The sequence below is a fragment of the Hemicordylus capensis genome, chromosome 3 (assembly GCF_027244095.1).
Source record: "Hemicordylus capensis ecotype Gifberg chromosome 3, rHemCap1.1.pri, whole genome shotgun sequence".
Lineage (NCBI taxonomy): Eukaryota > Metazoa > Chordata > Lepidosauria > Squamata > Cordylidae > Hemicordylus > Hemicordylus capensis.
The window spans coordinates 167,120,055-167,142,925 of record NC_069659.1 but is presented as its reverse complement, the minus strand read 5'-3'; the positions used below and the strand labels follow the sequence as shown (position 1 = coordinate 167,142,925).

Genomic DNA, 22,871 nt, shown 5'->3' with positions numbered 1-22,871 from the left:
CACTTTGATCTGAGTACAAGTTAAGAATCCAACTTTGCTGGAACACAGAGGACAAAATAAACTTCTGAGCTTGAAGTAATGGACAAGGACCACTCTAATCAGCACAAGCAGAGTCTAACCTAGATATGCACATGGCACCTTAAGATCTGAGAGTCCAGTGCTGCATTTTCTAATTCTGCCTGAACTCCAGTTATATTGCAAGAAGTCTTTTAAATTATCTTTCTAAGGTTATGAAGTTCTGTGCTGTGATGAAACACTGGAAAGGCCAACAGTGATCTGGAACATTAAAGAAAGTATGCTATGTGCTCACATACTTATGACTTGGACCAAAGGGATACCATAGACTTGCCCAAGGGCTTGTACGCACTCAGGGAAATGTTTGAATTATTTTCTGTTGAACATCCCCCTCACACCATAACAAATGTTTCACACACTCAGTATCAAAAGAAGCTTGATGTGCTGCACAAGGGAATGCCATCAATAATTCTAAAAGCCATTTTGGACTCATAGAACTTGTTCTATGGCTCTTTGGATCATGGTCCATGTGTGCACATAGTTTGACCAACAGACTTCATGCCAGAGATATGGGATAGAAATTTTTCCCATACTGAATTTTTCAATGGAAATTATACCATTTTTAAAATACCTACTTGAAAAATTTAGAGATACAGTGAGGGGAAATTAAAATGGTGGTTTTCTTTTTTACTGTATAAATAAGTCAAACGACATGCCAAATCAGATCGCTATCTATTTACGGCACCAAGAAAATTTGTTTAGTAATTTTTTTAGAGAGAGAAAAATGTATGATAATGCAAATTTTATGCCAATGAAGGGATTTCCCCCCTCTAATTCATTTGATTTTCCCCTCCAATTTCCTCCAGATCTCTGCTTAGTGCCATGTAATGAAAAAAGGTTATTATGCTTTTGCGTTACCACCTAAGTAGGATGCACAATATAATGTTCTATCTACTTTCTTTAACTCAGTGATACAAGAGTGCTAAGTAAGCAAGAATAGAGGTATAGCCCTATGTATGTATGGGGAGGAAGACTTACAGTGTCTTTGTGATATATATCAACAAATATACAAGCAGAACTTAGTGGAAGCAAACAGCACAATGGAAGCCAGCACAACCGCCAATTCTGTTTCAGATTCTTAAAGAGCAACTGTACCCTTAAAGGTGCTTCCATCTTATTTAAAAAACACTTATATCCTATCTTTTACAACCACAGTGTGGCTAACAAAAGCAAGATCAGTTAGTTTTAGCCAACTCCAACTAACATGTCCTAGGATTCTGTCTCTTCAGGTTTAGAGGCATTATGCCTCTGAAACCAGTTGCAGAGAGTCAACAGAGAGAGTGGGTTATTGCCTTCATCTTTTGCCTGTGGCCTTCCCAGAGGTATATGGCTGACCACTGTAGGGTGCTAGACTAGAAGGGCCTTTGATTCTCCCTCTTATGCTCCCTCAGGCCTAGTTCAGACGACATGCAAAATTGTGATTTAATCCTGGTTCAGTGTGATGTTCTCTAGCCTCAGATGCACAACTGGAGGAAATATCGATTTCCCAAACTGGATTAGAACAAGCCAGGCTCTGCCATGATGTCGAAACACGATAAATCCTGGCTTGCTCTAAACAGAGCTTGCAAACAAGCCAGGATCTGAAGGTGGGGCTTAATTGGGCTTCTGTGATTAAATTCAAACTGCTTCTTGGTTTTGTTTTGTTTTTGGTTCCTCTCCCTAATTCAGTCACATTCTGAATGTGAAGTCACACAGAGAAGAGAACTGGTCTTGTGGTAGCAAGCATGACTTGTCCCCTTAGCCAAGCAGGGTCTGGCCTGGTTGCATATGAAAGGGAGACTAGAAGTGTGAGCACTGTAAGATGTTCCCCTTAGGGGATGGAGCTGGCTCTAGGAAGAGCATCTAGGTTCCAAGTTCCTTCCCTGGCAAGATAGGGCTGAGAGAGAGTTCTGCCTGCAATCTTGGAGAAGCTGCTGCCAGTCTGTGTAGACAATATGAGTAAGATGGACCTATGGTCTGACTCAGAATATGGCAGCTTCCTATGTTCCTAAGGCTCGAGAAGATTCCAGGCCATTACTATTCTTCCAGTTTTATTTTGTTTTGTTAAGTCCCAGATACCCATTAGGGCCAGGTAAGCAAAATCATAGTGATAAGTGACAATAATCAGCAGCCAAACTCATAACATGAATATAAAATAGAAGAGAAAACAGAATAGAATCACATTACTCTTACAAAAATTAATTCCTGAGAACTAGTCATATAATGGAGACTGTTGTTGCAAACGACCAAGAATCTTGCAACATCTTAGAAACTAATACATTTATTGAGGCATACGCTTTCGTAGGCAAAATCCTACATCTGATATGTGGCTGATAAAAACAGTTTGCCTAAGGAAGATCATACCAAGGTACAATAAATAGAATTTAAGGTGTGAGAGGACACCTGACTGGTCTTTTTGCTAAAACTAAAATCACATCATCCTTCCCACATAAAATAAATAAAACTTATTTATTTGGGGAAAATTGAGCTGAAATATCTAGAAAACCTATTAGACCTTTCATTGCCAGTACAGTAGCACTTTGGCAAATAACTAAAGTATTGTGCATAAGAATACAGTATGTCCTTCAAACAGGACATCAAAAGCCAAAGATCTAGAAAAGATCAAATGTGCACTATTTCAATGACAAAAGGTTCACTGAGGTTTTATTGAGGTTTCTAAATAACAAAGAAGCCTGAGGAAGAATGGTAAATTAGATGCCAATAAGAGTAGCACAGTTTCTTAAGTGAATAATGGAGAACATTTATAATTTTTTTTGTGAAGCAACTATCATTTTGAAGCGTATCATTTGTTTTCTCAGAGAGGGCAACAGTACTTTGCTTTATGAGAAATTAGGTATGAAAGAGAAATAGATATCAGTTTTAAAAATATAAGCCATAAAATGTGGAAAGGCAAGTGAAACTTGCAAACATATGGCTGATAGAGGCTCTTGATGCTGTGACTAAATCCAAATGGTGAGTCACAGTATCTATAAGTATTGCCTCACACAGACAAACTGAAGGAGCTGATATGCCAGCTTAACAGGGATACACAGATTCTGATGGCCATCTACAGAAGAGAGGAATTTGCCTCAACTGAGTGACCATTGCAATGAATTGTAGTCTCTAAGCTGAAGGAAAAACAGGTTGCTTACCTGTAAAAGGTGATCTTTGGTAATCCATGTTAACTCACAAAATGGATTCTACACCTGCGCAGTAACTCCCATGGAAAATTTCTTCAGCTCCTCAAGGCACTCTTGATTTCGCCTAGCGCACACAAGGCACATCCGTTATTTTCAGCAGAGTGCCCACTGCTCAGTTCCTTAATGACCACTGTGAGGACTGATGAAACGTGGATGGACAAGTAAGGAAAGGCAAGGACAGGACAGTGATTACTACTGTGGAGACATCCTAGCAGTGGAGAGGCCGGGTGGGTCTTGTGAATGAACAAGGATCACCAAAAGATCACCTGTTACAGGTAAGCAACCTGTTTATCTTTAAGGTGATCCATATTCCCTCACAAAATGGGTGATTAGGGAGCTTACTGGAAAGGTAGTGGGTGCTAGGATGTAGTTACAGCATCTGCTTTAGAACCGCCCGACCAAAACTGGCCTCCGCCAATGAGGGGATATCCACAGCATAATGTCTTCCAAAAGGTAGGTCTGAAGAATAAGTTGCTGCTTTACAAATGTCCATCATACTTATTCCAGATAAATGAACTACTACTGTAGCCATTCCTCTAGTACAATGTATCTTGACTCTAGACAGAGGTTTAACCTTCTGTATGTTGTAGCACATGAAAATTAGTTCTGCTAGCAAGTGTGAAAGCCTGTGTCTGGAGATGGGTTGTCCTTTATTCCTTCCCAAAGACACAAACAGTCTATGGGATTTCCTGAAACCCTTTGTTTTTCCCATGTAGTACAGAATAGATGTTCTGACATCTATGGGGTGCAGTGACCTCTAAAGGAACAGATGGATTAATAAAGATATACTATGTCTTGGTTTATGTGAAACTCTGAGACTACCTTAGGTTTAAAGGCTGGCTCTGTCCTCAGAACAACTTTGTCTGGAAAGAACTTTGTGTAAGGGGAGTTGATCCTAAGAGCTGTTAGCTCACTAACTCTCCTTACTGAGTTTATGGCCACTAAGAAAACTATCTTTGGGGAGAGTAACTTAAGTGAAGTAGAGGCTAGATGTTCAAATGGAGGTTCCATTAATGAAGACAGGACTAACGAAAGGCTCCAGGGTTCAATAGGCTCTCTAACTGGGGGGAAATAAACTATTGATCCCTTTCAAGAACCTTCTGGAATCAGGATGAGAGAAAACAGGCTGTGCATCCCATCCCCGACATCTTACAGAGAGTGTAGCCATATCAACTTTTAGGGAGACATCTGTCAGACAGTTCTTTAGAGTAGTTAAGCATAAAATAACCTGCTGGATAGAGGCTTTGTAGGGACTGGAATCCCTTAGTTTCCACACAGTGTGTGAGTCTCTTCCATTTGCATTTATAATTATGTCTTGTTGATTCCTTCCTTTCATTTAAGGAGAATAGTTGAGCTTGCATGCTGTCAGGTTCAGCACTTGGAGATTGTGGTGGAAGACATGACCCCCTCCCTAGGACAACAGATTCTGACAAGGAGAAATTTTTGTCTCTGTGATAAGTGGAGCACGATAGGAAACCATGGTTGTCTGGGCCACCATAGGGTGAACAGAATGCACTATGTCCTCCTGAAGGATTTTACTCAGTTTTTTGGATAAGTGAGGAAACGGAAAAAAGAGATAATAGAGGTCTTCCTCCCATGGCATTTGTAAGGCATCCCTAATGAGGCTTTCTCCAGACCTGCTCTGGAGAAGTAGTCTGAATTTCTTGTTTTGTGTTGTGAAAAAGTCTATCAGGGGGTTCCCCACTTCTTGAAGAGGTTATGGAGAATCCCGTGGTTTATCTCCTATTTGTGTTGCTGTGAGTTGTTCAATTCCCTGCTGAGAGTGATTGCTAAGCAATTGTCCACTCCTTTGATGTAAGGGCCATTGGGAGTACACCGTGGTGCAGGTTCTAATCCTATAACTGAGTTGCTAGATTGCATAAGAATTGGGAGACCATCCCCTGCTTTATGATTGAGATATGAAATTGCTGTTGTATTGTATAGAAGGATCTGCAGAGTGTGGTTTTTCATTAGTGGAAGAAAGGATTTCAGTGCATGTAGCACCCCAGTAGCTCTAAAAGGTTTATACGTAGAGAGCTTTGTCGAAGGATTCATTCCCCCTGGGCATGGTATCTTGCACAACGGGCTCCCCAGGCTTTTGTTTGTTTGTTTATTTAGCCTACTTTCAAGATTACCCGGCATTCTGTGAAGGGATGTGCATGGAACTGGGCAGGGGTGGCCATAAAGTGGCACACACACCCGCTTCGAACTTCGACACCCCACCCCCCCACCGGTGTTCGAACTTTTACGTGCCTCCAAACAGGTTCAGGCACATCCCTAACTCTGTGTGTGTGTCCGTCCGAGTGTCCTCCCCCCCACAACTGCATCAACTTCGCAACGCCTTGACCAATATTAACCAAATGGGGTACAGTTGTAGGGACACCTAGGGACACCCCAAGGGCATAGTTTATGATGATATAATCCACCTCAATCCAAGATGGTGGACGTATAAACTTGTGAGGTGCAAGTGGGCTAACTTGTGAACCGATTTGAACCAAATTTGCTATAGCTGTAGGGACACATAGGGATGCCCTAACGGTGATGGTGTCATCCACTCCAATTCAAAATGGTAGCCACGCGAACATCTGAGGAGCAAGAGGGCTAATCTGTGGACTACCTACCCCATTTGAACCAAATTGGGTACAGTTGCAGTGAGTGACACACAGGGACACCTCAATGGTATAGTTTGTGATGATGTCATCCACACTAATCCAAGATGGTGGATGCGGAAACTTTTGAGGCACAAGTGGGATAACTTGTGAACTGCTTAACTGATTTGAACCAAATTTGCTACAGCTGTAGGCACACATAGGGACATCTCAATGGTGTAGTTTGTAATGTAGTCATCTACCCCGATCCAAAATGGTGGATGCATGAGCATTTGAGGTACAAGAGATCTAACTTGTGGACCTCGATTTGAATCAGATTTAGTCCAGTTGTAGAGACAGTCAAAGGAAAGTAGGCTGATTAGTTCTTACTAGAACTTGTTAATTTTGTAGGGGGGGGGGGGCGTCTGCTGGTTGCGACATTTTCATCTGGTGACAGGTCGGAGGGATATTCTGTTTGAGCAGAGCCCTCATCGGAGTCAGTGGAGGAATCATTATCTGATTTTTCCTTTTCCTTATAAGGGGATTTTTCCGAAGGCGCTGAAGAGTGGTGGATAATCTCCACATCCGGGCTCTTACGTTGAGTTTGATTATCCCCTTGAGAAGCTTCCTTCACATGATGTTGTGGTTGAGCTGGTTATCAAGGTCTTTTAAAAGAAAAATTCCAATTTAGGCTTTCTGGTTATCTAGGGTCTTGCTGGTTATCACTTTTTCCAGGGTTTTGTCTTAATTTCCTAGATTTTCACAATCTGTATTAATCAAAGTCCTAATGGAGTCCAGGTGATGGAAAATAGGGTTCTTTGGATCATCTAAGGCCATGTACATAGCCAGGGTTCAGTGCTCCAGGTGAACACTAATAATTCATTGGGCACCTCATTAACGAATAGGTTGGGCTTTAGTAGTGGTATTTCTGTCTCCAACAAAAGGTTGTTGTATATGAAAGAGAGGACATAGGGGCCACTCTAGCTGGAGATGCTGAAAGAGTCTTTGGGATAGGAGCTGCTTCTATTTCCTCATCTCCATCGTGCATTGACAAACCTCTAAAGGTGGATCCTGATGGGGGATTGTGTAGAACCCATCAAGAATTCCAAGTTATTTGAAGGAGTCTTGTCTGGCACAGGCATAGCTGGGGAGTTTTCTCTAGAAGATTGCTCCTTCTGACTCAAACTAGAGCCTCTACCCTGGTCCAAATTGGTTGGGAGATTCTCAGGTAAGAAATCCACAGTGATAGGAGAAGTATGGGAGGTACTTGCAACAGTCTGTTGGTGCATCTCCCGTGTCTTCGGAATTGAAGGAGATAAACCTGAGATAAGGATTGTCGACATTGGTGTTTATGTTGACACCATCCTCTGTATCGAAAGCGGTGTGCTACAAGCCTGAGCGCTTGGTGTCAGTGCAGAAGTTGTTCCTGACACCAATGTGGATGCTTATGTCCAAGGGAATAGTAATGTTTGTTGAAGATCCGTTGGGGAAGACTTGAAATGCAAATGATGAGGGGGTGTGGGGAGATTCCCCCAAACCAGCAGTCAATGTCAAAGTCAGTGTGGCAGTCGACTTCTAAATCAAGACTGTCCGATGTTGGATCACATGTTGAGGTATGTCTGTGTTTCAATCCTGAGCAGTTAGGAGAACCATCCCTCTGATGTTTCCTTTTTTAAAATGGTAACAGTGATTTTGTCTTTGCTGACATCCTTGGAATTTTTAAAGATAGACTCCAAGCGCTCTTTCTCCAAGCAGTGGGTCCGAGATTTTCTCTTTGGTGAACATGACGATGTTGACCTGGACCCCGAGGGTCACATATCAACCGACATACAAGATGACAAAGGCAGCGGCAATTGTGGCATTGGTGTTGGAAGTCTTAATGCATTTTTGTATCAAGCCGCTCTAAGTCAGAGTTCCTTGCTTTTCCCTGTTTGCTTCGAAAATAGGAAACAGATCTTGCAGGCCCAAATGTTATGATGTTCACCCAAATTAAATACTGATTGTGCTTATTTGAGGAAGGAAGAGTCCCTTTACAAGAAGAACTTTTTAACAAGTGTTTTTACCATGCATTAGTACCAGTCCTAATCACAATCCAAAAAAGAAACGTTAAACTATCCAAGTCCAAAGCCAAAGTTAAACTATACCAATAACTCAACTCAACTCTCTCTCTCTCAGGAGCTGAGCTCTATCAAGGAGCAAATCCTTCACGAGGTCTAGAAGGAAGTGAGCAATGGGCGCTCTGACTGCTGAAAATAACGGGTGCATTTTGTGCGAAGTGGGCAGAATCAAGACTGCCCTGAGGAGCTAAACAATTCTTCTGCAGGGATTACTGAGCAGGCACAGAACCCATTTTGGGAGGGAACACAGATCACCCTAAAGATCCAGTGAATGATGAAGAACCAAAGTGTTTGAAATCAAGCCCTAACCTTGCCTTGCCACTCTTACTGGAGATCATGAAAAGTATTAAGTATAGGCTTTTTAACCTTTGATGGCCACCCCACTGATTGAGTGCTTCTGGATAGCTTGTAGAATAATTTCATGACTGGATAGATTTCCTAAACCCAGGGGCAGGAAATAATCCCTTGGCATAGACCTCAACTCTGGGACATTGTGTCACCACTGTGGTTCACTACATTAAGCATCTGTTGATTGTAGCATGCTACCAGGCTTCCAAAAATACCCAACAGGGGGAAGAGGAGAGTTTAGCCCAGCTTTGTCATGTCTGCACACTGACTTGGGAGATTAATTTACCCCTGACAGGCAAAAGGGGGGAAAAGGCAGTGAAAGGCAATAAGAGAGCAATTTCCAAACAACGAAGTGTGATGATCTCCTGCTTATCCCTTACTACTGCTCATTTGGCTAGAATGTCCACTCTTTCTTGAGTCCATAGGTGTGATGGAGAATCAATCTACCATCCACAACTTAGCCAGATGTAGCACTGGATAATACTGGCCATCATTGACAGTGTTGCTAATCTGAGTGAGTCCTACTTATCAGAAGTCTTTACCAATAATATCTCCATGGAACATGGCCCTCGGATTATCAGGGTGAAATGGTTCAATATCACCAAACCAGGCATCTTGGCTCTAACAAAGAAAGAACTAGTAAAGATGTGAAAGTTCCCACTTCTACCTCAAGTGAACTGCACAATGTGATTTTAATGATCACAAGCTTGAAATCTTCAAGATCTTTGCCACTGTGATTGGTGTATTTTTAATGACATTAATAACGGTGGACTGCATGTTTAGGACTAAGCATGAATCAGGACATATATTCTGAACAGCCTGTTTAAAAACAAATTCTAATGGAAATAGGCAATTCCCTAGCTGCTTTAATATCTCCAAGGCAGGGAGTTACTTTTGATTCCAAGGAAGATGGGATGTCATGGATACCTCAAAGAATTAACTGGCTTGTCTACTAAATGAAGGAGGGTGGAATCACCTGCTACTCATCTTCTAGCTGAGGCTATCCTCCCCCTCCACAGAAGAATCAGACAAACTTGATTAGAACTCCTAAAGTGCCCCTTAAGCACAGAGATGAAGTCAAGAGAAGAAGCAAAGGACTGGGATTGCTGGCAACAGCCCTTTAGTTGCTTCCCCCTTTTAAGGCCTTCCTCCCTCTTGTTGCCAACCTCTGGAAATTACTCAGAACTCTGATGTTTCCCTCTACCCTGTTGAGCCATCTTTCTCCTGGATGAATTTCTCCAGGAGATTTACTCTGGGCCAGTGGTATCAGAGTAGATGCCTAGGCACTGGGCCAGTTAGAAAAGGATCTTGGCCCTCTTTCATATGTGCCTTGATATGCTGAAGGGTTCTTCTGGTAAGAGGCCAAAACTACAGAAGAGTAGGGTTGACAAGGTTTCTTGAAAACTCGCCCACAACAAATGCAATGATACTTCCACAAATTTCTGCAGATCCTTAGCTTCCTCATAAGGACAGCTATTATTCCCTCAGGTATCCCAGGCCCAAGCATAGATGCAGGGCAATAAGGAGATACAAAAATATTAACCAACTTAGGCTATTCACCCATGTATGCCTACAGTGCTCTGTTTTGTTGTTGGTAAAGCCTCTCAATGTGGAGTTTATGGAGAACAGGTCCAGAACATTCACAGAGGACAGGTCTATCAAAAGGCTACTAGTCTGGTGGCTTTAGGCCACCTCCAGCCTCAGAGGCAAGATGCCTTTAAATACCAATTGCAGGGGAACAACAGCAAGAGAGAGGGCATGCCCTCAGCTCTTGCCTGTGGGCTTTCCAGAGGCATCTGCTGGGCCACTGTGTAAAACAGGAAGCTGGACTGCATGAGCCTTGGGCCTCATCCAGAAGGGCTGTTCTTATGAGAAGTTAGGGGGCTGGGGGGGGAGGATAAACAGAAAGGAAGTTTCTGTTTAAAATGTGCAATGTTTTGCAACCCTAAAACAGAAGGATAGAGATATAATGGTCACAGGCTTGTGCAAGACTGCACAAGGGCACCATTGCACATTTTAAATTCCTTCAAGCATTTCAGCAACAGTACTTTAGAATGCTTTAAGTGAATTAAAATCTCAAAGAAAAATCCTGATGTATAAATATATCTTAAATTCCCAGGTAGGCCATCGGCCTTGTACATGTCTTATCTTTTTGTCCGACAGTGATATTAATGTTTCTACCAAGGTGGCAAAATTTTGCTATCTTGCAAGCTGTGTAAGGAAACAATTGGTAAAACCATGAGTGTCAGTTGCACTATATAGTGTTATATTCTAAACTGTGGTCTGTAAAGAAGTTGTGGTTAAATCATGATTGCTGGAGGTTACTACTTATCTATTGTGTTGTTTTGGTTTTTGTTTCAAATCTGGTCGATGACTGTAATAAAGACTCCATTCCAAATATTTCTTCAACCCCTACAGAACACACACACAAAAGGTCAGTGAAATAATCCTTAATAATTGTGGGAAGACTGGTGCTTGCTTCAAAGTCATGAAAAGGCAACATAAAAGAAAAAGGAGGAAAAAAACCAGAAGGTGCACTGATGGATGATTAGTAACTGGGAAGCAACTAAGGTTGTTATAGCAATGGCAAAGCTTCAGAAATGGACTGATGAGGCAGGAAAGGCTGACAGACTTACTCTGAAGCTGTGGCTGAGGTTGCTGGAAGGAAAGGGACTGTCCAAACACAAATGGGCTGTGGACTAGGGAAGAGGGAGGTTTTGCAGCTTGATCAAAGATGGAAGGAGCTGGGAGACTAGGCCGTGACTGAATGGAATTCAGTATGGCACTCAGATGGTCACCTGCAGTGGGCAAAACAGTCAAAACTACAACCCGTTATTTTCCAAAAAACGCTAAATGTTGTTTATTTGAAAGTACTGCTAGAGCCTGCACTAATCTGCGATCTTGTAACTAAATATTACTCCATAACAAGACACAGTATACAGTGACATAACCACCAAGAAATATCTGGTAGAAGCATGGGTTATTCAACCAAATATTTTTTGCAAAGGAAGAAAGGGGGAGGTGACACCTAGATGGGCAAATGATTTATAAGACCTCTCTCCCACCACCAATGTTCCTCCAAACTGCTTGTGAAATGAGAATAAAAATGTACCAGGACCTAAAAAACCCAACTCCAATACAACTGGACTAGGAACAATTGCTATTCAGATACTGTGCTTAAAAGAAAACAAACACTTTAAAATTGGGTGTTGGGCCACAGCAAAAGTATGTTTACTATAACACTCAAATCACAGTGTTCCTTCAGGATAATAAACTGTAAGCCAAAGACTCTGTGTGTGTGTGTGTGTGTGTGTGTATAATTGAAAGCAATCATTATGGATACACCACAGACAGATAGCAAATACAACCAGTATTTTTTATTCAGCAGTATTAGTTTTCAAATGTTATTTATGCTCTATTTTTCAGAAAAAAGAATGTATGCATGTGATTTGTTATGACATGCACCATGTGTAAACTGCACAACACCTTTAATGGAAGACTCTAGATGGATACATACTGTATTACTTTAAATAGCAATTCTTTTGTCCTGTAGCTAAACAGGATCCAAGAAGGCTTTTTTCCTTATTTTACTAATAAATTAACCCAAACACTATTTTTGTAAACAGATCTAGGTATTTTGAGAAAGAACTTTGTGACTAACTCAGTAACTAATTTTGCATATCTGAAAGCTAAAGTTTGGTTTACTGTAAATTCCTCTTCTGGGAGGCAGACACAGAACAGTCCTTCATTTCTAGGATAGCACTCCCTCCTTGTTGAAGACAGGAGAGAACTTTACTAGGGGAGAAGCATTCCCTTTCTCTCCTAGGCTGTGTCTGGTAGAACAGCCCCAATCCTTGGCACAAAACAACTAAACTGGTAAGAACATAGCAACAACAAAACAGAAGAATAGAAAGAGGGATATTCCTGCAAGGCCCTGTTCACCTCCTTCACATGGTCTAAGTAAAAAAAACATTCAGCCATTGTCGTATCTTCTGAGTATCGTCAAGGAAATTTCTACAGGAAGTCATAATTTCCTGAAGACCTATAGGCTTTCTCAGGGCAGTCTTTCATTTCCAGGATGTAGAAAGGCAGTCATCAACCAGAGTAGGGCATCTAGCCAAAGCAAGTACCTCAGAATATTAAGACACTGAGGGAACCTCCTCCAAAACACTTGTGAGAGAAGGTTGATTACCTTGTCACTTCTAATGACAAAATACCTTGCATGATTGCCAGCTTCATCCATGCCCTGGGGCTGAATGAGGCTGGCCTGAGTTGCTACTTGTCTTTTCTCTTTCAGGAACAATGTACAATGCCATCCTGATATATAACCAGGAAAATGGGATTGGAGAGAGAAGATAGATAGTGCAAGCTAAAAAACCCAAACAAACTAGACCTCTGAAAAGCTCCAAAGAAATCCTGCTGCCTGTGTCCAGAAGACAGGGCACAAATGTCCCTTCTGCTGGAGTCAGAAATTGACCCTGAATCAATGGGATACTTTTCTGCAAGTGAAAGACTGCCTTTTGCCACCTTGGTTCCACGAAAAAAGCAGTGGACCGCCAGATCAATGCTGCATCAACCGAGCAGTGTTTTCCATTGTGTGAGAAGTGCATTCATGTTTAGGAGATCCCCACTCTACTCTGCAACTGTCTGTGCCTCCTGAAAATATGTACCTGAGGGTCCCCGAGACTGCAGAGGAAAGGAGGAACTGTAACACTGAAAATCAGGCCGCTTGACCCCCTGTGCAACAGCAATACCTGTTGTGCCAGTGTGGGTATCAGCCAATGTTTATCAAGTGGAAAGTTATATGCTTGGACCAAACTGCCCATGTACTGTAGATACTCATTCTGTGAACAGGAGGAGTGCTGTACTCACATAAGGATCTCTTCCATTCACAGAACAAGCCTCTGCAAGCACAAAGAAGTTTGGAGCCAAGGCATAATCCTCATTATAGTATCTAAAGTACTATACAGTAGTATGGGGCGGTATAGAAATGTAAGAAATAAATATACTACAGGGGTTAATTTACAACTCTCTATCACCTTAGAGTATCTAACTGTTACTCTCAAACGTACACTTCGAACAGTGGAACTTTCTGGATTCGAGCATCTTACTAACCAACTAAAGAAAGGAATTATTACAGAGTAATTTTGAGAAGTGAGGTGGCATGGCGTAACATGGCTAACACAAAACAGGCTATAAATAGGTTGCAATCCTATCTACAAAATTAATTAAAACCAAAAAGTACAGGACATTATGAGAGCTAAATGAGACAAAACACTCTTCTACTCTAGAAAAGAGCCCTAGAAAGATCCTTGGAATAAGTTGTTTACTTTTTTGCTGATATGCCACTTATTCCGTGCCTCATTGCTGGGCGATAGGGATGGGTCCAGACCGGTCCGGAGGCCATTGTAAAGGCCTCCAGATCGTCCGGACCTGGCCGGTTCGGTTCGGGTGGAGGGGGTTCCTTTAAGGGCGGGGAGGGTTTACTTACTCCTCCCGTCGCTTGTCCTCCTCCAGCGCTCTTATTTCTTATAACAATTGGGGCAGAAGGATACCTCCCTGCCGCCCCTTGTCCCTCTGCAATGCAAAAGGCTCCGGTAAGCCTTTTGCACACGCACACATCGCGCGTGAGCTTCACATCTCCCTGACGTGCGTCGGGGAGACGTGAAGCTCGCGCTCGACGTGCCCGTGTGCAAAAGACTTGCCGGAGCCTTTTGCATTGCAGAGGGACAAGGGGTGGCAGGGAGGTATCCTGCCGCCCCAATTATTATAAGAAATACGAGCGCTGGAGGGGGACAAGCGGCGGGAGGGGTAAGTAAACCCTCCCCGCCCTTAAAGGAACCCACCCCACAGTGCCGGACCGCAGCTGTGCGGTTCTGTGCACACCCCTACTGGGCAATGTTCCCAACAGGGACTTCTGAGACACATTTTTCAGATGAGACTAGCTACAAACTTTCCTACATAATCTCTTGCAATGTATGGACAGATGTGACCAAGGGGCCCTGGCCCATACCCTTCATATGGTATGCTACTGCACTGACTCCTAAATAAATTTACTTTGAGTAAGCACAGTAGAACAACAGTTGCAAGGGTGCCATTAATTTGGTTTGTATTTCGTTTGCTGCTACATTACTCTTTACACAAAAGTACTCCAAACACACAGGGAGAATGAGACAAGGATTAAACCAAAATAATAAGAAATGCAGCAAAGGGACTCCAGTGCAAATGCACAATGGCTTTTGCTAGACAGAAATAAAAGAGTTTTAAAGGAGGATTAGTGAATAGCTGAAGTGAAGGAAACACATTCAAGTAACTACCGATAAAAATGAAAGTGATTTATTTGTGTTATTTTACTGAAAAAACATCTGAATTTTTTTTAAAAAAGAAACATGACTTTCCCCTCAAGAATATGACACTGAGCTTGAAGCAACACCTGAATAACACAATGTGCACAAGTGGACACCTTACTAGTGTTAAAGGTTTAGGATCTGATCAAGGTGAAGTTAAGTATACCTTTCCTAACATAATCATGACTGCTTAACTTTGGCTGGTTTATAACCTTATTTTCAAAACCCTTCAGAAATTTCAGTTCAGTAGTCTCATTTTTATTCTGTTTGTGTGGTTCCTTTCTACTCATTTATTAATTCTAAATTCTGTTTCTTGAAGTTATATGTTGCATAGTTCTTAGATAGGATGTATAAATCTGACCTCGTTTTATTTGCTGTGAAGAAATAAAAAATCATTTTTATTTATCCTGTGAGGATAAAAAGGGGACAAGTAATATAGAACATACAGGAAAACAGTTGCCCATTTTTGTTACAATTCTACATTCATGTATATAGCTGGAAGCCTCACTGATTTAAGCAGAAATATACATGGATGATGGGGTAAAGACTGCACAATTACGGCTGCAGAAGCAGACTTTCCTACCCCTTCTTCCCCATTCCTACCCCTTCTTCACCCCCTCAAGGAGTCACTCCAGAAGGTTTGGGGACCCGCATGAAAGGATAGTGGTGGGACTGCTTGCATAAAGTGTCTCTACCCAATATACAGGGATTCCCCCACTTCATATAGCCCCTGCCACATAATATCCTGCTCTGGAAAGTGTCCAGACCTTTAGGGAGCAGTTTTTCAAGAGGTGTTGGGGACAGGAAACTCTGTTTCTGCAAGCTTCCTTGTGCTTGTGAAAGCTTGGGGTAGATGAGAAACTGTCAACCATTACAGGATGCATCTTCCATTTACAGAGCGAACTACATTTGTGCAATAGCTGATGATGTTGATGGCGCTGTAAATCAATCAATTTGGTGGTTTCTCAAAAATCTTAAAATACAATGGCTGATATCCTGAGTAATGCTGAATGTGTAACCCCAAAACCAGTGCAGATGCAACGCTAGCCCCCATGCATCAGAAGATCTGGAACACGCAGGTATTGTTATTCCTGATGTCAGACAACATTTATAAGGTGGAATAAATTTCACAGAAGCAAGCTTTTTTGTAAGGCATGGTTGAGAAATGCTCATGATTTTCAGAAAATTCTTCAAAAACTATTGATTTTTTTGCTACAACTTAGAACAATCATACTGAAGAACATCCAGTTGAATAAAGCTGAATTGATCAGAACTCCAAACTTGATTCTCCAACAAATAAACAACCTTCTTTTTAAAATCTGTGCTTCAAATTATACCAAACAATTTTTCATTAATTTATGTCTAAAGCTACTTAAGTGTAGAATTAAAGTTTCCTGAAAACAAAATATAAAACATCCTTCAGCATACTTACATATATATCTGAATAAATTATCATAGATCTTTCTAAGTATATATGCTGGTGCTACAACCTGTACAGTAGTCCGTGCACACAGTGAATAAATTGGTAGAACAAAAATAATTGTTCTGGCATAAAATTTACCTTTGTGATTTCCAAGGCCATAATCAAATCCTTGCCCATTACCACATCCTGTTGCCTTATTGAAAGCCTGCAGTGAAAAAGGACTTGGTGGAGGAGTCTGACCATTTTGATCTAGAAGCACTTGCTCTGTAACACAAAATAAACTGCTTCAGAACTTACTGAAATATAAGCCTAAATACATGTACCGAAAGATAATGTTTTTATTCAAGTCACTCACTCCAGAGTAGCCCAATACTGAAATGAACAGGACTGCTCTAACACAAAACTATATCCTATGTTTAATTTTCTCTGCTCTATAAACTATTGGGAGATCATTCTGTACTGGATTCATATATTTGGACTAGCATAATAAAATATTTTGCATTCAAAAATGTTTGATTCTTCTGATGGTATAAATTTAATATCTTGTAGTCCAATAGCAATATAATGAAAAAATCACTATAGCTAATACGCAAGTGACCAATTCTGAAAATAACATTTAAAATTTTAACACTTCAAACACAAATGAAATATGCATATTCCACTCTATATATTCATTTAACAATACTATTGTACTATGAAGGATTGGCAAACATCTATTTAAAATGGTCACAAATTGTGATAAAACCTAAGAACATAAGAACAGCCCTGCTGGATCAGGCCCGAGGCCCATCTAGTCCAGCATCCTGTTTCACACAGTGGCCCACCAGATGCCTTTGGGGAGCCAAGAGGTATGTGCATGCCCCCTCTCCTGCTGTTACTCCCCTGCAACTGGTACTCAGAGGCATCCTGCCTTTGAGGCTGGAGGTGGCCTATAGCCCTCCGACTGGTAGCCATTGATAGACCTCTCCTCCATGAAGTTATCCAAGCCATTCTTAAAGCCATCCAGGTTGTTGGCTGTCACCACATCTTGTGGCAGAGAGTTCCACAAGTTGATTATGTGTTGGTGTCAGGTTCACCAGTTTCTACCAATTGGATCTCAGTCCAGGGACCTTCTATAAGTGCCTTGCTTCACAAGCCACCTTCAAAAACCACAGGATTTCCTAGGCTACCATTATTTTACCAATTTCCGGACATTTTTCATTCATCTATATACAATTGGCCACTATCTCAGTGCCAGAAGGCTTGAAGGAAGGAGGAGGCTTTAAAGTCTGCTTCCCAGAGACATAGGCTACCCAGTGGTGAGAGCCTGAGGGGTTACTGTCTGCTGTTGTCAGCTTGCCAGCCTAGGTGCCCTCTAGCTTGTGGGGCTGTGGCTGCCCTGCAGGTGAGTCTGTGTGGGATTGGGGCCAGAGCGGTTGAGTCAACAGTTCCTGAGGATCAGCTGCTGAGAGTAGCCATCTTTCTGGGCTTATAAAAGGACTGCTGGACTGTGGTGGCGGGCCCGCCACCAGCGGGTTCGCCACCGAAGGGACGAAACCAAGGGGGGTTGCCCCTTTGGGGGAGCCACTTCGGGGGGCAACGAGGGTGAGGGCCTGGTGAAATGTTTTGGCTTCTGTTGTTTTTGGATCCTGGGTGTTTCAGATGTGTCTTGGTTTGTCTGAGGATGGGGAGACAGGGAATGTGTCCACTGACTGTGAGATGGCTATTCCAGTGGTGGTGGGGAATAGAGAAAGTAAAGTTGGCAGGTCAGCATGTTGTTACAGGGGAAGGGAAGTCAGAAATCTATTAGCTGTTTCCACTTCCGGCTGACCTGCCAGCTCTTTGACCTTGGGGAGTAGTGCCAACCTCCCACAGACTCTCACCTTGCTCCTCTGTAATGCCAGGTCTGTCCAGAATAAGTTGGAAACTATCCATGATTTGATTGTGGATGAAGGGGCAGACCAGGTATGTATTACAGAGACTTGGTTGGGGGAGTCTGGTCCCAGCCTGGTCCCAGCTTCTCCCTCCAGGGTATTCTGTTGAGGAGCGGGTGCAGGGACGTGGGGGGGAGGTGGAGTGGCTGTGGTCTATAAGAATAACCTCTCCCTGACCAGGATCCCTGTGGATGTGTCTGAACATATTGAATGTGTATACCTGAGTTTGGGGACCTGGGATAGACTGGGACTTCTCTTGGTGTACTGATCGCCCCGCTGCCTGATGGAGTCCCTAACTGAGCTGACAGACTTGGCCTCGGGTTTGGCGTTGGAGTCTCCCAGGCTTGTGGTGCAGGGGGATTTTAATGTCCACTATGGGACCGATTTGTCTGGGGCGGCTCAGGAGTTCATAGCGGCCATGATGATTATGGGTCTATCCCAAAGTGTCTTGGGACCGACACATAATGTAGGTCACACGCTTGATCTGGTCTTTCACTCTGATCAGGGTGGTGTTCCGTGCGTGGGGACATCTGTGATTTCCCCATTGTCATGAATGGACCACCATCTGGTTACGGTTGTGACTCACAGTCACAACCCACCTTCGTAGGGGCGAGGGGCTTATTAGAATGGTCTGCCCAAGAAGATTCCAAGAAGCCTTGGAGGGATTTAGTGTTGGCTCTGCCGGTGATCTTGTTGATGCCCTGGTGGAGAACTGGAACAGCAAGCTCACCAGGGCAGTAGACATGATCGCACCTAAGCGTCCATTCCAACCCGCTTCAAAATTGGCCCCTTGGTACACAGAAGAAAAACAGGTTGCTCACCTGTAACTGATGATCTGGTAGTGATCCGTTGACATCCATTAGAATGGGTTCTGCGCCTGTGCGGAAGCTTCTCGGTGTCGAGTTCCACAGCTCCTTTAAGGTGCCTGTGTCCTGCCACACATGGCCACGTGGCTATTTAAGGCGAGAGGAAGTGCAGGCACCTCGGTTCCTTGGAGACCGCCGAAGCAGTCGTAACATCTGATGTAGCAGGTAAGTTCTACTGTAGAAATAGTACTACTGTGGAGGGGAGGTTCGGGAGGGTCTAATGGATGTCAACGGATCACTACCAGATCATCAATTACAGGTGAGCAACCTGTTTATCTGGGGCGTGATCTGTTGAATCCATTATAATAGGTATTTAGTTAGCTCCATAAGGAGGAGGGAGCAGTAGAATCATTGCAACACCCTTTTAAGAACACCTCTCCCAAAATTCGCCTCCGCTGCAGAACGTAAGTCAATAGCATAATGCCTCACAAAAGGCTGTTCAGAAGACCAAGTAGCGACCTTACAAATATCATGGAAAGATATGCCAGATAGGTGTGCCGCCAAGGTCCCATAGGCCCTAGTTGAATGTGCTTTAATGGACCTAGGGGGATCAACGTTTTGCAACGTGTAGACCATTAAGATGGTTTCCATCAGCCAATGAGAGAGCCTTTGACGGGACAAGGCCCGTCCCATTGACTTTCCCTTGTAAGAAATAAAGAGTTTCTTTGTTTTCCTCATCGCTTTGGTTTTTGAGAGGTAATATAACAGAGTCCTACAGACATCCAAAGAGTGTAAGGCCTTTTCCAAAGCAGAAGTAGGGGACTTAAAGAAAGTCGGCAGTACAATGTCCTGGTTGATATGGAAATCTGACACTATCTTTGGTAAGAAGGAGATGTCAGGATGTAAGAGCACTTTGTCTTGGTAAAAACGGGCATATGGCACATCCATGCGTAGAGCTGTAAGTTTGCTTACTCTACGGGCCGTAGTAATAGCTACCAAGAACGCAGTCTTTAGGGACGTTAACTTTAAACTAGCCGTCCCAAGAGGTTCGAAAGGAGGCTCTGTTAAAGCTGAAAGGACTAAGGATATGCTCCATGGTTCTATCGGTTGTCGAACAGGAGGGTATAGGTTAGAGAGACCCTTCAGGAAGCTTTTGCAGGAAGCATGAGAAAAAACCATCTTGCCATCCCATCCTGGATGTTTAGCAGACAGTGCTGCTAGGTGTACCTTTATAGAGATGTTAGAAAGGTTAGCGGTTTTAAGTGTAGTAAGGTAGAGAAGGATCTGATGGATTGATGCTCTTACCGGACAGAAGCCATGTTTCGCAGCATAGGTGGTGAATCGCTTCCACTTGCCTGCATAATTTTTCCTAGTGGAGGGTTTGCGTTCATTTAGCAATATCCTTCTCAAAAGCCGATCCTCCACGCTGTGAGTTGTAGGGTCAGGACCCCTGGGTGAAGCACCAGGCCGTCTTCCTGTAGTAACAGATCTGGATAGGCAGGAAGTCTCTTGTAAGTGTGAGAAGAGAGTTTGAGTAGATGTGGAAACCACACTTGGCGGGGCCACCACGGTGTAATCAGAATGCATTTTAGAGGACCTTCTAGAATCTTTGCCACTACCCTGCTCACCAGGGGCAACAGCAGGAACATGCAACTCAGGTACAGTGACCAGTCTATCTGGAACGCATCCCCCATGGAGGAGGGGTCGCAGCCCACTCTCGAGCAGTAGCGTCTGCACTTTGCATTTTGTGCTGTAGCAAATAAGTCTATCTCCGGGGATCCCCAGAGGTAGAATATCGGCCACAAGTAGTGGTTGTTCAGTTCCCACTCGTGACGGGTGTTTGTGCAGAAGGTCCGGCTCAGGTCGTCTGCCAGAACGTTGTCCGATCCATTGATGTGTAGGGCTATAGGGGTGATGCTGTTCCAATGCCAAATCTGAATGCTGAGCCTGCAAAGAGATCTGGACACTGTCCCCCCTTGATGGTTGATGTAGGCAATTGCAGTGGTGTTGTCCAACTGCAATTGTACTACCTGACCTCTGAGCATTGGGAGGAAAGCCTCCATGGCTTGGAAGACTGCAAGAAGTTCCAGGAAATTTATGTGAAGTAGCCGCTGGGTCCTTGTCCACAAACCTTGTGCCACTCTTGAATTGCAATGACCTCCCCAGCCTCTGAGTGAGGCATCGGTCGTTAGCCACACTAACGGGGGTTGTAATTGAAATGGGATCCCCCTTAGAACATTGGTACTCCAAGTCCACCAAGAGAGGGACCTTAGAATTGACAGAGGTATCAACAATTTGTTCCTGGGATCATCTCTGTGCGGATGGAAAGAGGACAGGAACCAAAGTTGAAGCTTCCTCATCTTCAGCCGTGTGTAACGAACTGTTGAATTGCATGAGGCCATCAGACCCAGTAACCGTTGGATTTGATGTGCTGGCTGTAGTGGGGAGATTTGGAATTGACGTACCAGACTTGTAATAGTTTGATAATGGTCCTCCGGCAAGAAGGCCCATCCCGCAACGGTGTCCAACACTGCCCCTATGTAAGATATGGTGGACACTGGGGTCAGATGAGATTTTTTTCCAGTTTATCTGGATCCCCAAGTCCTTGAGGAGATATAACATATACTTTATCTGCGAAAGTAACTCTTCTTTGTCTCGCAATGTCAGGAGCCAGTCGTCGAGATACGGGTATATCTTCAGGCCTTTTGTTCTGTGATGGGCCACTACCACCACCATGCATTTGGTGAATACACGAGGGGCCGTGCAGAGCCCGAAGGGCACGGCCTGGTATTCGTAGACTGTGGTGCCTACGGTGAACTTTAGGTACTTCTGGTAGGAAGGGTGGATTCCTATATGAAAATAAGCATCTTTTAGATCTAACGTCACAAGCCAGCGCTCCTGAAACAGGAGTGGTAGGATGTCTTGTAACGTTGTCATCTGATACTTCTTTACTTGTACGAACTTGTTGAGACGTCTCAGGTCCATTATCGGTCGTAGTCCGCCATCCTTCTTCGGGACTTGGAAGTAGCGGGAGTAGAAGCCCTCCCGCCGGTGTGCCCATCGCACCCGGGCTATCGCTTTCTTTTGTAGGAGTTCTTGTGCTTCTTGCAGCAAGGCAGGAGTCGCCTTTGTGAAACGTAGGCCCCGAAATTGTGGTTGAGTCTTGAACTCTATTGCATAGCCTGACGTGACAATTTTAAAGACCCAGCGATCTAATGTTATGTGGCGCCATGCTTGCACATGACTTGCCAATCTGGTGGTGGTGTTGGCTATTGGAGTCAGCACATGGATGTTGTAGGCCGACAATGTCTCCTCCCAGTTGATGTGAGGTGTCAGAAGAAGCAGTTGAGCAGATGTTTGGGTGTGCGATGGGCTGTCCCGAATCTCAAAGACGCTGTTTGTTGCTCTATCCCTGTTTGTTGCGTTGGGCAGAGGGGTATTTGTTCTTTTGTTGTGTGGTCCGCTTTGAAAAGGGTTGAAAGGTTTTACGGTAGTCCCTTCTTTCTTGTGGTCTATAGCTCGTAAGGGGATGATAGAAATTTCTCTGTTTCATCGAATATGATGTGGAGGCAGAAGACGTTGCGGTGAAAGTTTTCACGGTGAACTTGGATTTTTTCATCTTTTCCATAGTTGCATTGGTCTCTTCGGAGAATAAACCTTTGCCATCAAAGGGCAGACCTTCAATCTTATCCTTCATATCTTGTTGTAAAGAGGCCGAGCGTAGCCAAGCGTGATGTCTTAAAGTGATTGCTGCTGTAATTGATCGAGATTCTGACTCAGCCAAGTGTTTAGCTGTGCTTAGCTGTTGACAGGTCATATCCCCTGCCCTTTGCAGAGTCTTCCTGAACTGGGCTTTTAGTTGGTGTAGTGAGAGCGTGTCCAGGTCCTTTTCTAGGTTTTCCCAAAGGCAGTAACTATATTTTGCCATACAGGCCGAATAATTAGTCACCTTAACTGTGAAGCAAGAAGTTGAATACAATTTTCTGCCTAATACATCCAGTTTTCTGCTTTCTTTGTCAGAGGGTGTAGTATGTCGTTTTCCAGAACGCAAAGTGGTAGCACAGTGAATAACTAA

General features: G+C 43.4%; 1 protein-coding gene across 14 annotated transcripts in view; it reads right to left on the bottom strand.

Annotated features, from left to right (window-relative positions):
- The window catches only part of MYCBP2 (MYC binding protein 2), a 259,460-nt gene that overhangs the window by 60,189 nt on the left and 176,400 nt on the right, over positions 1–22,871 (bottom strand). For 10 of the 14 annotated variants that reach the window (XM_053305497.1, XM_053305498.1, XM_053305501.1 and 7 more), the window contains 2 exons: positions 16,216–16,341; positions 10,944–11,105 (listed from right to left, as the gene is read on the bottom strand). In XM_053305497.1, the coding sequence (XP_053161472.1) occupies positions 10,944–11,105; positions 16,216–16,341 (288 nt within the window). The remainder of the gene's footprint in view (positions 1–10,943; positions 11,106–16,215; positions 16,342–22,871) is intronic. The other 4 variants (XM_053305504.1, XM_053305505.1, XM_053305509.1 and 1 more) reach the window with 1 other exon arrangement.